The 15,525-nt window shown below is 44.2% G+C and overlaps 1 protein-coding gene across 1 annotated transcript in view; it reads left to right on the top strand.

Moving 5' to 3' along the window:
• LOC135907653 (ubiquitin-like modifier-activating enzyme 1) overlaps positions 1 to 15,525 on the top strand; it is a 93,634-nt gene that overhangs the window by 66,430 nt on the left and 11,679 nt on the right. Inside the window, exons 22-25 of the mRNA XM_065439348.2 lie at positions 70 to 338; positions 4,388 to 4,492; positions 8,869 to 8,952; positions 14,522 to 14,607. Coding sequence (XP_065295420.1) covers positions 70 to 338; positions 4,388 to 4,492; positions 8,869 to 8,952; positions 14,522 to 14,607 — 544 coding nt within the window. The remainder of the gene's footprint in view (positions 1 to 69; positions 339 to 4,387; positions 4,493 to 8,868; positions 8,953 to 14,521; positions 14,608 to 15,525) is intronic.

The raw sequence follows: 15,525 nt of genomic DNA, 5'->3' as shown, positions 1-15,525 counted from the left end.
GGTTCAACTCCAGTAATCATTTTCAAGCCCCGAGTTAATTGTCTCTGCTTGACCACTTGCTCTTCCAAGACCCAGATCGGTTCAGCAGCCTGATCGAGGAGCTGCCTCAACTGTCGTCACTGGCAGGAGTGAGTGTGACACCCCTAGAGTTCGAGAAGGATGACGACACAAACTTCCACATGGACTTCATCGTGGCAGCGTCCAACCTGCGCGCCTCCAACTATGAGATCCCGCTGGCCGACCGGCACCACAGCAAGCTCATTGCGGGCAAAATCATCCCCGCCATTGCAACCACCACGTCCCTGGTGGCCGGTCTCGTCTGCCTTGAGCTTTACAAGGTAAAGTGGGTCTGGGTCAGACGCTCATTAATTGTAACGAGCACATAGCCTGGGGCTTTTTTTTTGTTATTACACAATACGAGCACCAAGAGACTGGGCATGAAAAGGAGGGTGCCTTCATCTCGTGCCAACAAAGGAGCATGGTGCTGATCTCGCTGTGGTGACAGTGCCATGTGGTGTCATCGTCGTTCGGTGTCCCATTCCTTGATGCTAGTATCACATCACGGCAACAAATTAGCGGCACAAGCGTAAAGAGCAACACAAACAGCACCAACTTTCAATTACTGAATTTTTTTTAGATCGACATTACCTGCCCATTTCTGTGTGTTGTAATCCATATCTGGGCTTTCATGTGTGAAGCTTATTTTTTTCCATTTGATTGTTCTAACGTTCTTTCCTTGCTGTGTTAGTATGCTGAGATTGTTCCGTGTGTATTTATGTGACATCCTAAATGACTGATCACGCTTGTAAAAGCTTATGAGTAGTTAGAAGTCAGTGCTTTCTATGGCCCCGTCTCACTCGTAGTGATAATCTTTTTCTTTCAGTCGTCACATGGTAACTGAATAAAAAAATGAAAAGAACAAGAGAATGCATATCTCTGTCTAAATTATTTACGTTAGTGTGGCATTTTGCTAGTGAGGGAGAGGATAAAACATTTTATTATGTTTGTGATCTTTTCTTTTTCTATGTCCACCTAATGTTCTCCCCAATTGAGCTTTTCAATCCACCTCTTACCAGTAACAAATAATGTCTTACTAATTCAGGGGGTCTACCAACCAGGAAAACCGGGAATTCTCTGGGATTTCGAATAGTCTGGAAGTACTCAACGAAAACTCGGAATTTGTGCTTCTATCAGGGAAAGATATGTGTAATTTTATTGATAGGAAACCTAAGTTGCGCTAATGCTGGCTCAAGTAGCAGAGAAGAATCGTAATGAATTGTCCTTGATGCCGTGTCGTTGGCTGGAGGAGTTGCCAGTGTACAGTCAACAACTGATTTTCCGGACCCTTGATTTTTCACACATGACCGGTAATTTGAACCGCTACGCGGCACCACCACGTATCCCATAGGGTCAGTGTACAAGAACATCTGAAATTTCGGACGCAAGAACTCTTCGTCATCCGATATTGAGGACCTTTTTCAGTGACCGCAGGGCCGAAATGGCATTAATCAAAGCCACCACCACCGCCATTTTGATTATCTCGCCGCCTCAAACCGGCACTCGCAAGGCGCTCTCCTCTGGCAGCCGTAGCCGGCTACGCTAGGCCTCTGCTTCAATGTTCGCTATTTAAGGGACCCTGACACTGCTCGGCCAAATTTTGTAGATGCGTAGGGTACAGCTACAGTTAAGCATTCGCACCCCAATTTGTGTGAAGCATCTCATATTAAGAGGGCTACGAACGATTACAAGTTACCCTCCTCCGTAGGCATGAATTTTTTCCTGAACTTGTTCGCTGAGTGATCAGGGCTAAGCTCCACCTTCACTGGCTCTGTGTCATGATGGCACATCATGTCGTCTACTTCTGGTTGTCTAAGAGCAAGCACGCGAAGCCTCTCCAACCTCTCCGTCAGCCACTTGGCAGTCGAAGCAGCAAAGCATTGCGAGCATTCTTTCGCAGCACCAAGCGTGTCCGGTACTTGCATCAAATGGTCAGGGGCGGCTGAAAATTCAGCCAAGTCACGTGCTACGATCGGTAGCGATGTACGTTTTTAAAACCTTATAATAAATTACAGGCTTTACGCGCAGCGCTTAGAGGCGTCAATTAACGATCATAGGAAGCTACCGTAACTACTCAGTGTGTTTGTACGGAATCATCATAGTCATTTCAGAGTCCCTTTAAGCGTCTTGCCTTTCGGTGCTGTGTTTTTCATTGAAAGAATACGCCGCTGACAGCAATGGCACAGACTCCGACTTTGTAATTCTCGCGATTGACTTCGAAGCTCGGAAAGCACTGCGTTGCATAACAGAGGTTCCTGAAAGTCAGCTTTGCTATAATAAAGCGATAGAGTGTTTGAGTTGAGCGTCTTTAGGGTACACTCCACTCCGAGTGGCCCCACTAAGCCAAAGCGGAGCGGCGGGCGATTTTCATGTTTTAGTTATACGTTAAGCGGAGCGGAGTGGACCTTTCGTAGTTACGGCGCCCTCTGGCCAAATTCAGGGTAATGAAAGAAAATAAAAAAACCCATTGATCACTTTTATACAGTAAAACGTCTGTATGTGTATATATATATATATATATAAAACTTATTTGTCCGTGAAGTATCTCTGCGTGTGCTTGTAATGCGTTACCGGTCCATTTTATCCAATGGAAAATAAAGCGCCTTCTTGGAGAACGCCTTGGATAGCCAACACTAGCCAAAGCACTGCGCAGCACGCTCCTCTCAGGCAGCTTCTAAGCAAACTGTGTTCCTCGCTCCGCTAGCCCGCTTAAGGCTAAGCGGACGGCGCATGCGCATTCACGCATCCACTCCGCTCAGCTGCTGAGCGATGCGTAAACACGCTCGACTAAAACACTCTAATGTTACGCGGTGAAGCATACAGGAAGTATTGCGGTGAAGCTTGACAAGCGTGGGAAGAGGGCAATTGTCTTGGGAACAGCATGTATTCCTTAATTATACACGCATGCACCCGCCATCTCCTGTCACAGTACGAGCGCCGATATGCCCAATAAGTGTACTGGCAGGCCTTCAGAGCTTTTTTTGAACGTGCCTGTGGCAATTTGAGCCCTTGAGGGCAAAAAAAGACAGGCATTAATTTTTTCTGACTGCCCGATTTTCCAGACGTTTTCGCAACCCCTAGGAAGTCGAAAAATCTAATGTTGACTGTACAAGGGACCAATAGGATGCCTCAAATGGTCGGCGAGGCAAACGCGCGGCAGACGGGGACGAGAACAGAAAGAACCGTCGCACTGAGGAATGAATGGGAAACGAAGCATGCTGTCACTTCTTTGAAAAAGCTTGAGCTCAAAAAACAGTGTTGTCTGATGCTCAGATGCAGCTGTCCCTCACACAAACCAAATAAGCTCTTAAAAGCAGTGAAATGCAACACTGAGGCATCGTGCGGGGACTGAGAATATGTCGGGACAGTTGAGGTTGACTTACCAAATGTTGAGAGAGAATCTCACTTGTGACAAAGTTCAGGCCTCATACCAATGAGCTTGCTATCAGTTGATAGAAATAGCTCATATTCGAAAACATTTGCTTCTGTATGCGTCTCCTTTTTATTCATATTCGAGAATGTTCGACTCAATTTGCAATGGGTTTTACCATTTTTAAGAAGAAATTTCATTCACTGTGCTTTTTACTAACCCCTCCTTTCTGTTTTCTTTTTGAATAAAATAAACACTGCTCCTTACTACTCAAACTGGATTAAGTCTTCCTTTTTTACATGCCTGCTCATTGGGCGACGTGGTGTCAACTTGTCTTCACATAAAACAAAGTTCTGTGTCAGTCAGGGAATTTTGCAAAGGTGTTCGGGGAAAACCAGGAAAACTCGGGAAACATTGAAATGTCAAGTTGGTAGGCATCCTGCTAATTACTTGTGCATTCACACGTTCATCTGTATGCGTTTACCTTACTAGGAGCCACCATATACTAAGGATGAATAATATGTTTAATTATTCAGGCATATGTTCGTTTGCATGAGTGAGCATGTATATCTGTTTACCTTGTTCTCATTTTGCTCATGTATATCTGTCATTCAGAATTGCATCTTGGCCACTCAGCTACTAACTTTTCTTCTGGGATCATAGTACTGTAGTTTAATTAAAGTGCCAAATACATGACAGTTGACTCAGAAAAGGCAAACACTGATTTGATTTGTTGTTGTTGTTGTTGTTGTTGTTGTTGTTGTTGTTGTTGTTGTTGCTGCTGCTGTTGTTGTACATGCACGATTTAAAAATGGGGAATGGGGAGAGTCTTATTTTTCTGGGTTCCTTCACTTTTTTGCCATCCCATAAACTCCTGATAACAAATCAAATTGCTTGAGTTTCATTTATTCCGGAACAATAACATTCTTGCTGTTTTGTTTGTTTGTCACTACTCCGTAGTTGGTACAAGGGCACGACAAGTTGGCGCTGTACAAGAACAGCTTTGTCAACCTGGCATTGCCGTTCTTTGGTTTCTCTGAGCCCATTGCTGCAAAGAAGATCAAGGTGAGAAGGCTATTTCACCCTTCCCTCCCCCCACTCTTCTGGTGCACCTCTATAGGGGCTGTTAGTACAGGATTATTATGATTTTTAACACCACCATTTGTTTATTTACCTGCATCACCTTTACAGGCATTACCGCAAGGAAAGGTCTAGTTAACAGGATTACAATAAGCTACTTTCGTTACACATAAAATATAAGTTTCTTTGCTTAAGCCCTATTAGCAGTACTGTTTAATATAATATATAGCCAAATGAGTTGTGGCAACCACATGAGGCTGCAAATGACAATAGAGTAAATTTCATTGTCTGTTCGCGCGTGAAATGCCATTAAAACCTAAGGCATCAGGCAGTTAGGGTCAAGTTTTGCTCGTGTGCGGCAGGGTATTCGATATTTAGGCTAGCACGTGCAAAGCTTGCGAATACTAGCTAAATCTAGTGAAATTTTAGAGATGCTGCCTTTTCATGTTCTGGTTAAGTTTCTAGCATACGTAGAATGAATGAAGACATAGTATCAAGTAGTGTCAGCCCCTTAACGGATCATGATTACTTCAGGTCATCGAAGCCCACCTCTGGAGATAAACATTCTGTGGTCACCACTTTTATATAATTAGATTTATCACCCTATCATCAGGCACATTTCTGTGTTATTAGGGATGCAGACTTTTGGCTAGTTGGATTGATACAGCTATTAGGAGCATAGCGCTTGGTTGACAAGCAGTAACAACAAGGATGGGTGCTAACTTTCATTTCAGTTGAATGTTAGCACCCGTCCTTTTTCTTCCTTGTCCACATCACGTAAGCGCTACGGTCGCAATAAATATTACGAGGGCATATGATACCAAAAATAAGCCCTTAACGGGTTGGTGACAAATTAAAAAAGAAAAGTTACACTGTGTTCTGCACTGTTTGCACAGGTGAAGAATATTGGCATTAGTTTAAATGCGACAACATTGTGGTGACCACGTTGATGCACCGCCGTCGATGCAGTCCTAGCGCAGCACAGTAACTTGTTGTGTGCAAGGTGTTCATAATGGCAACATGCCACTGCATCACAAGACAGCTGTCGATGCTGATGGGAGGGAACGTAAGCGAGCCAAGGCTGCACGCGATTGACGTCCCAAGTAGAGGACCGACACATAGTAAGTTCATCTCACCAAAGCACATGCCAGATACGGCAAGATGGTAAAGCTCACAAGGCCCATCTCATCCTAATGCACGATTTGTATCATGCCCGCCAGGAACAGCAGCATGTTGAGCAGCATTTGGAGGCCCTGGTGCAAAAAAGTGGTTGCCCAAGACATACGCATGGCTACCGAGACTTGTGAAGGATACGAGGGCCGCCGGCGTTGCAGGGTAGACGTACAGTAAAACCTCGTTAAACCGTACCCGCTTAAACGGTAGTTTCGTTTTAAAAGTAGTAAAGTCAAATCCCCGACTCGGCGGCTGTTGAACATCAAGGGTTTTGTATCCACATAAACCACACCAGCTTATTGCGTACGTATTGGTTAGCACATAGTGTTTCCACTTTTTGTCGTGCAAACACGGCCGTGCGTCGTGTACATTGGGCAGCCTGGCAGAACAACAAGCCTCAGAGATTGGAACAACGGCTTCCAAGTGCCCTGTGCGTTGGCGCGTGAGGCCACATCAACATCATTTCGGCACCGTGCCAAAGAGTGTTGTGGCGTCATGCAATCAAGGACTCGCGTCATACCGAAGCTTGGATAGAAAAGATGCCGTGTGCTCAGCATAGAAGAAAAATTAGACATCGTTCGTGCCATCGAACCTGACACGAAGAAGTCGGCGCTGGCATGCGACAGGGATCTGCTGTTGACTACGGTGTGTGGCATTTGGAGTGCGAAGAAGTTGTTCGGCAGCGCTGCTGTCACCGCGAAGAGATGTCGGTTATGAGGTTCGACTTTTCGCCATCTTTGCCTCCGTTGTTGCCGTAAGTGTCGACTAGCGTCAGTGATGAGGATGACATGGAAAGCGACAGCAGGGGCAATTCAGGCCTGACAGTGGCAGAAGCTGGACGTTATGTCAGCCTCATGAATGCAATCGTCGCGACGAGAACAGCACCCTGCGATGAAAAAGGCGCCCCGCGACTTCTCCAGCACTACCGCGCTCGTGCACGAAGAATACATAACATAATGCCAACGAGGAATCTGCCATGCAAGTGTTTGCCAAGAAGAGGGGGCTGTCTGAAAAGCTGGCTCGCAGCTTCAGTAAGTTTGAGGCCGTTGTTGTCGCTGCTAGGCCGCTGCGGCATCAAACGAAAATACCACTTTTGTCGCGGGAAGTGAATAAATACTGCATCTTTTTTTTTCCCCTTTCATCACAGTCTCTCTGAGTTCTGTTTTTGACACGTAAGTGGGCAATCTCATGCTATTTTGGTTAAGCAGTACTACCGTTTAGTACATACTTTTCCCAAGCTCTGGCCAAGTACGGTTTAATGAGGTTTCACTGTAATTGCATGTGATATATGATAAAATTAAGATATGAAATAAGTGAATCAAACATGAGGAAGAGACAACAGAAACATGTGCTGTGTTTTCCGTGTATAACTCACCCCCAGTTACGTAAACCGGGAAAGAAAAGAAAAAGTCTGCAGTTATAATCCAGCATAAAAATATTGCATATAACAACACTCAAAGCTTTGCAAATGCAGTCTCTAGTCACGGACCCACAACTCGTCCACATCATGTCTTCAGCCAGCAGCTCTGTTCCCTCCCCCCCTCTTTGATGATACCTACTGATAATGCTGGATTCACACAAAAACATGATCGTGGACAAATCAGTCATGTGATGTGAATTGACTCTCGTCCCAGCTAGCATTTACACAACAGAGGATGACAGTGCGGACGAAGCAGCCCTCACATGGGCAGTGCGAATGGGCAAATGAAACCAAGCCGTTAATCCCTATGGTTTATTGACTCTCCACCATGTCGTACTTTGTCGAAATGAGGGATCGTTACGGGCATGGTTGGCGTATGATAACCTTATACGCAACCCGCAAGTTCAAATCGCGATTTGCTCCATCCTGTGAATACAGCTTTATCTTGAGCTTCTGCTGCACCTGGACCGCCATTTGAGCGCAGCTCATTGTGATTTGAGTTGTAGTTTGCCAACACCACGTGCCCTATTCGCTAACTACTGCTAAACCCGAAATCGTGACCTGCAAAGGAAAGGAGTATCATGCCACTAGGGCTGAAATTTCCGTTGCCAAGTCCAGCATGACTAAAGCAAGGACATCAAAATCATCGCAGCTTACCGAGTAACATCCCCGTTAGATTCTATGGCGGTCAGCCCTAGAAGCATGACGTTGCAAAGCGGAGTGTACAGGCCTTGTGCTGTCTGGGTGGCTTTTCTTGAAACAAGCAAGGGTCGGGAGGGGGTGGGGTTTCCTGGGAGATAATGAAACACTGATGGCAGAGAACCTTGCCTTGAGGTGGAGCGTCACAACAGTACAGTGCACGCTGCCCTGAAGACGCATCTCAAGGCAAAATTTACACATAATGCACACCCTGACTTTACTGTCAAATGTTTTTCATTTTTAGTGTGAATTAGTGTGCAAAACTGCGGTAATAGCCATTTAATCATTGAATCACTTGATCAACCATGTACATCTACCTTGTCTTCTTTAGTGTGGACACTGGGGTAACCCTTTCTTCTTATTGTAAAAGAAAGAAATGACAAATTGTTCTCCTTTTTTTCTTGAATTAGCGCAACTCATTACGAGAAAAGGGAAACAAGACACAGAAGAAAAAACAAAAACTGGAGACAGGGGAGCACCCCCCTGTCAAATGTTTTTCCTTATGTGTTATTTCTTATGTCTCTTCTTTCTTTGCTCATTCTGAGTTGTGCTAATTCAGTAAAATGTCATGGAATACGAACTTGCTGTAACGGCCATCCTTGTTCTAACTTGAAAAAAGAAAGGTTACTGCATGCAAGCCACAGTAGACTGCTGCTTCCAGCGTTTGTAGGAGTTTCTGGCACCCACAGTACAGCAATGCACAGCGTCGAAGTTGGAAGGTGTCATTCAAGATTGGGAGGTTGGGATTTCACACCACCTATAGCAGTTTTGGTTTCAGTTCGATTCTAATGCGAATTTTGTCATCTTAGTGAGCCTTTATGGAAAAAAGTGTGCATTAAAATTGAGTAAATATGGTACATTGTACATGTCTGTTAGTTCTTGCTGTTCGTGGTTGTTGTTCGAACCTGTTGAAAACTTCTCAGATGCAGTTGCTCATACGACTAGCCATGCATTGGATTGCATGTCAAATCGCACTGTGTATCTCTGCTCAACTCGAAGTGACAGAGTACGAGTGTTGAAAATAAATTAAGGCACGTATGTGTGTTTCATTTATTTCATGGTCAAACAGTTCAACGGCCGTGATTTCACCATGTGGGACCACTTTGACGTACAGGGAGAGCTCACCCTGAATGAGTTTATCGACTATTTCAAGGTGGGTGTTTTTGCGATACATATATACCGTAAAACCTCACTGATACAATCCCGCTTCATATGATTTCCTGACACCAGTGTTTGCTATAGAGAAACAAAAAAATGACCCAATACAGTTCTGCTTTATTTTTACCAGTTATGTTCCCAGAAAACACTATCGTTTGACACCAAGGTTAAAGGGACACTAAAGTGAAACAATCAGTTTAGACTAATGAAGCATTGTTTGAGAACCCTGCAGGCAGTCATTACAAAAAAAAATAGTTTGATTATTAGATGAGAAAACGAAGGTCCAAGTATCAGTATTTGAATTTTGTGCCAGAACCCCAGTGCCGGTACGTCAGTGTGACGTCAGGGATTCCAAAGTATGTTTTCGCATTTGGGCCGCGTTAGCTGAATAAAGGTTCCCGAAACTGGGCATGTTTAATATTTGGTTCCTTTAGAACACAGTGTAGTCAATCTGTACCGCTACATATAATTAGTAGGCCCTAGAAGATGCCGTCAAAATCCAAGACGTCACAGCCCCCAGGTGCGGGAACTTAAGTAGGCGTCGCCACCCGTATTTTGTTCTTGCGCTTCTTCTGGCTAACCAAACGTCTTATTGTTGTAAGAGTGGCATTTTTGGTGCTGTAGAACGGTAATTTACTGATGCAGAAGAAATCATTTTTCACTTCAGTGTCCCTTTAAGTACAGTGCCCGACACTAATGAGAGTAGTAGGCGCCCACGCCAGCAGCTTTGCAGTGGCAATTGCCTGCCTGTGTCATGTGAAAATGTCAGCACACACTTTCATTTCCTCTTGCAGTGCCAGCAAATCTCCTTGCGGGCAGTCGCACGTTGCATTCACAGCTATCGCCACCAATCCTATCAGGATAAGTGCGTGGGGTGTAGGGCCATTACATGCGTACTGCATGCTTTAACAGCCAATAACCCAAATGCACTGCTGTCCCCTGCGGAAGGCGGTGCAATGTATTCCTCTGGCAGCCTCGTATTCCGGTGTCGTCCACCAGCTCAATTTTGTTTCAGTTTCCGTTTGCTGCCTTAAAACGCCAAGCAGTATGAAAATGACAAAGCACATCTCAGGCCAACAGCTCAACGTGCGTCAGCGTCTTGTGTCATAATGATTCTCGCCGAGTGGGCATGTCAAAACTTCCTGCCAAAATTTCTCCTCCCAAAGAAGCTGCTGACTCACGCTGAGGAGTGGAAGCGCAAGCTTGCTGAAGCCGCAAGACAAGCAATGCGCAGTTCAGGTCACTTGGAGAACTGGCACTTGGATTACTGGTTAAGAAGAAGCTTTAGCTCAGGGCAAACTCCACTTACCTTATTCAGATAGATATGTTTAAAACACAATGTATGAGTCTGGATCAGTTTGAATGAAACTTGTTGCATTTGAGAGAGGAAGTTATATTTTAGTGATGTTACCAAGCAGATTTTAGAATTTGGGGCCTGAATGTCTTACAGATATTTGTGAAAAGTGGGAAGCTTAATAAAAACTGAAGCACAATGTTTACAAATCCATAACCCTGCACCCTAAACAGATACATTACAGTTCTGTAAATTCCATATTTTATAAAATTTAAGATGGACAAATGTGATATATAAGGTTACAGCTTATGTGAAATTGTTACAATGTTTGCGAGAGTTTTCGAAACCTCCTACTCACAAATTAGGGTATATTTCGGAGTGGTGTGTTGTATGATCCCCATTCCCTTTTGTTCTCACCATATTTACTTTACCAGCAGTTCTGAAACCCTCCTAGTACATGCATGTTCTGTCATGGGTGTAACCTTCATCATGCAATGCCATCTCTAGAACTTGTGAGTTGCTCCAAATAAATATCAGTTTTGTTCACTTTATATGTATTATTAGGTGCAGTGATGTCATTTCCTTGCAAGAACTTTTTTTTTTAAAGAATTGAAGGCCTAACTGAAGATCTACTGTAACTTCCTACAATAGGTACATTAAAATTTTTTTATATATATATGCAGGGGTGAGCCTCCTGCGCCAATTTTATACAAACACTTTGTTCCTGCGTCATGCTGTGTCAGAACAGCTTCAGCATGTGTGCTCCAGCAGTAGAGCACACATGCAAAGAGCGAGCGAATTCGTTCTCCAGAAAAGATTGCAGCCGTTCACATTGCGCAAACCGTACGATGGCGCCTCCCGCGCAGTTTTTCGTCATTTTTGCACTTATAACACCGGACCTTTGGGTGCTTCCGGCAAGTGGCCGTCCACTCCTGGCTGTCATCGCTGCTGTCGGAACGGCCAGGATACGGAAAACGACGAAAAGTAGACGTGAGGGCACTTTGAGCGAGCTAGAACTTTCTTTAACTGTGTTTTCCCTCACGTCCAGTGCTTCATTATCTTTTTGCCACCGTGACCTCTGGGTTTGCTCCTGTGCCGTTGGCATGAATACAAATGCGCACTGTAACGAACACCTTTTATCAGTGATTACAGTCGGCGACCGATTTTTTGGACATGTCCGGTAGTTTGAACGCCTTCGTGGAACTTCCACATATACCCCATAGAGTCAATGTATAAGGACGTCTGGAATTTAGAATGCAAAACTTTTTCGCCATCTGATTTTCTCGACTTTTTCGCTGTGACTGCAGGTCTAAAACTGCATTAATCAAAGCCACTGCCGTTTGGATTATATCACAGCCTCGAACCAGCGCTCTCACAGGCCGATTTGCTGGCAGCCACCATCATGGGAACACTAGGGCTATCTGCTTCAGATGCTCGCTGTTCGGTGCCGTTATTTTCATTGAAAGAATTCGCCACTGTCACCAGTGGTGCCGACACCACCTTTGTAATCCTGACCGATGGCTTCGAAGCACAGAAAGCATGAAAGCACAAAAGAGTTAATTATACACGCAGGCACCCACCATCTCCTGTTGCGTTACAAAAACCGATATGCCTAATAGGTGTATTGGCAGGCCTTCAGAGCTTTTTCAGACATGCCTGTGGCGATGTCAGCTTTTGCAGCAGTAAGGTGCATGCATTCATTTTTTTTTATGTTCTCGCGGCCCCTAGAGAGCGAAAAATTGGGCCGTGTGTACGTTTTAAAGTCTGAATTAAGCCACTGTTACAAATGTTCTCAGTTTTACCTAAACTGGAAACAAGATAACACGTTGGAGTAGTCTCGGAATAGCTTGCATTTTAATTTATGTTGACCGTGCCTTCATGTGATTATTTCCTGCGTAGAGTGAAACCACCTCATAAACCCATATTTAGAAAGAGAATGATAAAGTATATGACGATATGGTAGTTAAGCAAGTTGGGGCTAACTAGAATGCATTGTTTCCTATCTGTTTTCACCAATGTGTAATTTCGGCATAATTTTGGCTTCAAGCTCAGTGTGAGACCTATGCCACCTTTGTCAACCGGGTAAGTAGTGGCGTGAAATCATGCTAGCGAGTTATCACTTAAGAAAGGTGTTATACTTTTGCCATTTCCTATTCACATTTCATTTGTTCGCGATGGTACATCTGTTTATATACAAAGGTGTAGCAGTAATTACATTGTGGAAATGAAGTGATGGTGAAAGCTTTGGTTTCATGGAATGCAAAAGAATCCTGCATTAGGGAGGCAGACGCTTCAGTGGGTTCAGCGGGCGGGTGTCTTTGTCTCCCTGTCTCTGTCTGGGCTGGCGTAATGTAAAACTGTTCCAATCTGTTTTTGGGCCCATGTGGGAGAGGCTTGAGCCATTTTAACCTATTGTGCAAAGCTAGTGGTGGATTTGGAATAAAAACAGATTGCAATAGTTTTACGTTGTACCAGCCCAGGGTCGATTGGGGGCTCTCTGGGCCTGCAGTGACATATGGTGACCCAGAGATGATGTTACCGCGTCGACTGGACGGCATAATTTGAAAACCTTTTCCACTGTCATCATGAGCATTGGCACGGGGATCATATGTTCTTCCCAATCTAGTCAATAGTAGTGCCACCAATGTTTTCGGCTTCATAGTTGAGCATGCACTGTGCCGCCGCTTGACCCGCTCTTCCGTATTCTAGTACACTACAGCTACAAAGCACACTTCTACCACCCCGCATTCTGATTGGCTTTTGGCAGGGTGAAAGTATTTTTGTGCAAATAGCTTTCAGTAAACTACAGGAGTTCATAACTAGGCCTTCGTACGGTCTGCTGGTGAAGTGCATTCCCAAGCACTGTCGAGACATTACACTTTCACTACGAGACACGCTATCGAGACATTGAAGAAAAATGCATTTAAAAAAATGTATTGTTACTTATGGTAAATTTGAACTCGCTATTGCAGAATGCATGTTTTTGTTGCTACCACGAATTAAAAATCTACTTGCACTATTGCCAAAATTTGCATGCACTAGACAGTTTCAGTATCAGGGTAATCTGCATCAAAATTCAGCGTAAGAGGTTGTTCAAAACAGTTGCAGTACGGCGCTTGTGTTGGTCTATTCTGTTGCAAAATGCAATTTTCTCTGCTCTAAACTGCTCTAAAACGCAACTGTACTTGCTCCCATCATTGCTTCAGAATCACTTTTAGCATTCCCACCCCTGTGTATGCAAGAAACCTTATCATAGTCAGTGCAGTGTATTCTGAGTAAAGCAAGTTCTCCATTCCCCGTGTACAGTAGACTTCTATGCTTTTGACTCTGGTTAATTCAATTTTTTGGTGAATTCGATCCCTGCTAAAGTTCCTGGTCAATGTCCATGCATTTCTATAGTCCCAAACTTTCATTATTTCGATCCTAAAATTTGCCCTTGCTGAACGATTTGAATTTGACCAGTCAGCGCACCCGACCCCTATGGTGACCCCGATAGTGACCCCTTTAGCCGCAGCATCTGTCTCGGCGGAGCCTAGTGAACAGTGAACGTGTCCTGTTTATTTCACCTCTCGTCGAACACGCCTATTTAGAACACTGTGGGAAGTTTAGCACAGTGCAATTTAGTAAATACTGTGTGGAGTATTAAAAAAAAGAAAAATTCTGTTAGCAAAAAGAAAAGGTTCTCTTGCTGATCTCCGACCAGGCCGTTGTAAGTCTCAAGATGGAAAAACACCAGACGGTTGCTTCTAGCAAGTTTTCACAGACATGTTCCCGAAGCGGGAAAAATTGGCAACATCAGAGTCACTGAAAAAGTCCAGGTGAACTAAAAACAACATGTTGCCTGCCAGTTTGTGCTGTTCCAAGTTTGCTGCTGCTTGTGTGAATTATTTAGAGCTAAATCCTCATTAATGATATGCGTGTGTATCTCGCAAAAGGCTTGTGCTGAGAGAGAAGTGGTTCTTGAAGGGGTAAGGAAAGGTTGACACTGTTTTCTGCAGCCCTTGCGGGAGCTTGTGCTGAGGGCAAACTTAAGAAGAACATTGTGCACCATTACCCCCTCACCCCACTTTCACCCTTCCCCTCTCCTCAGTGTTGTGTGCGCAGGATTTCTTACAACGGAACATTCCACAGGCTGCCGGGTACGGTAATCGGTCATTTACTCGTGACTACCAGTTTACAAAATTGACAAGCCGTGTGCCAGATCCCGCTGTGTCCACAGTAGTTGTCTGCAGTAGCTTTTTCATCACGTTTTCATTTCTCATGCTCACAGAAAAACCACGAGGTTGAGGTCACCATGGTACTCCAAGGAGGGGCCATGCTGTTCCCGCCGAAATTTAAGGAATGCCTTGATCATCCGTGAGTACTGTCTTTGTTTGTGGCACAATCCAATTTCATTCCCACTTTATTTATGTTCACCCTCAGTGGATTTACAGCATTAAAGAGGGGCACAGGTCTAAGAAAAGTTAGATCTTAGAGAAACATGGTTGCAGGCAAATAAAGAATTCAAATATACAGAGTGACATGAAAATGACATAGTAACAGAGATGGGAACTTGCTACTAAAAAACTCTTATGTGTAAATTTTGGTGCATGTTAAAGAGCCTCAGATCAAAATGACGCTCAGATGTTTGAAATTGGCAACGTTAAAACCACTTGTGCTGGCGACACTGTCCAAATAAACAAAGATGGCTACGACGTCCAGGTTCACAGTGACTATTTCGCTTGACGCTGTGCTCAAGTTTCTCGTTTGTGGCGTCGAAACGAGGTGTTTTGTCAAAGCCGAAAAGGTCCTTGCTGCAGATCACATTATTTTGATCGGTCTCAGGAATTTCAGAGAGGAAACTACGTAGTTAAGTGGTGCGAGCAAACATCCAGCCTGTCTAGTGAGCTGCTTAAGATTCTTGATGCGTTAGCATGAAGAGTGTGAAAACGGAAAATATGTATTTGTGTGAACTGTGGGAAGCCGGTCACGTGGTAGAGGCAAAGAAGCGATGAGAGAGCTTAGAAGAGTGTGTATGTATGTATGCGTGTGTGTGTATGCATGCACGTGCGTATGTGTGTCTATGCATGCATGCATACATAGTATATACATATATATACAGATATACAGTTAAACCTCGATATAACGAAGTGTGTTTGTGTGTGATTTCAATATAGCAAAATTTTGCTTCCGCCGCAGAGGAATGCTGAGAAAATAAATGGAAACTTCTGTAGACGCAGATGGTCAAATGACTTAATTACAAGTGGCGGCTTGCAAATGCAGTTTTCAAATCAT

Source organism: Dermacentor albipictus, chromosome 10, assembly GCF_038994185.2.
Source record: "Dermacentor albipictus isolate Rhodes 1998 colony chromosome 10, USDA_Dalb.pri_finalv2, whole genome shotgun sequence".
Lineage (NCBI taxonomy): Eukaryota > Metazoa > Arthropoda > Arachnida > Ixodida > Ixodidae > Dermacentor > Dermacentor albipictus.
Note: the sequence above shows the minus strand (reverse complement) of the source record. Positions and strands in the feature narration are given on the sequence as shown.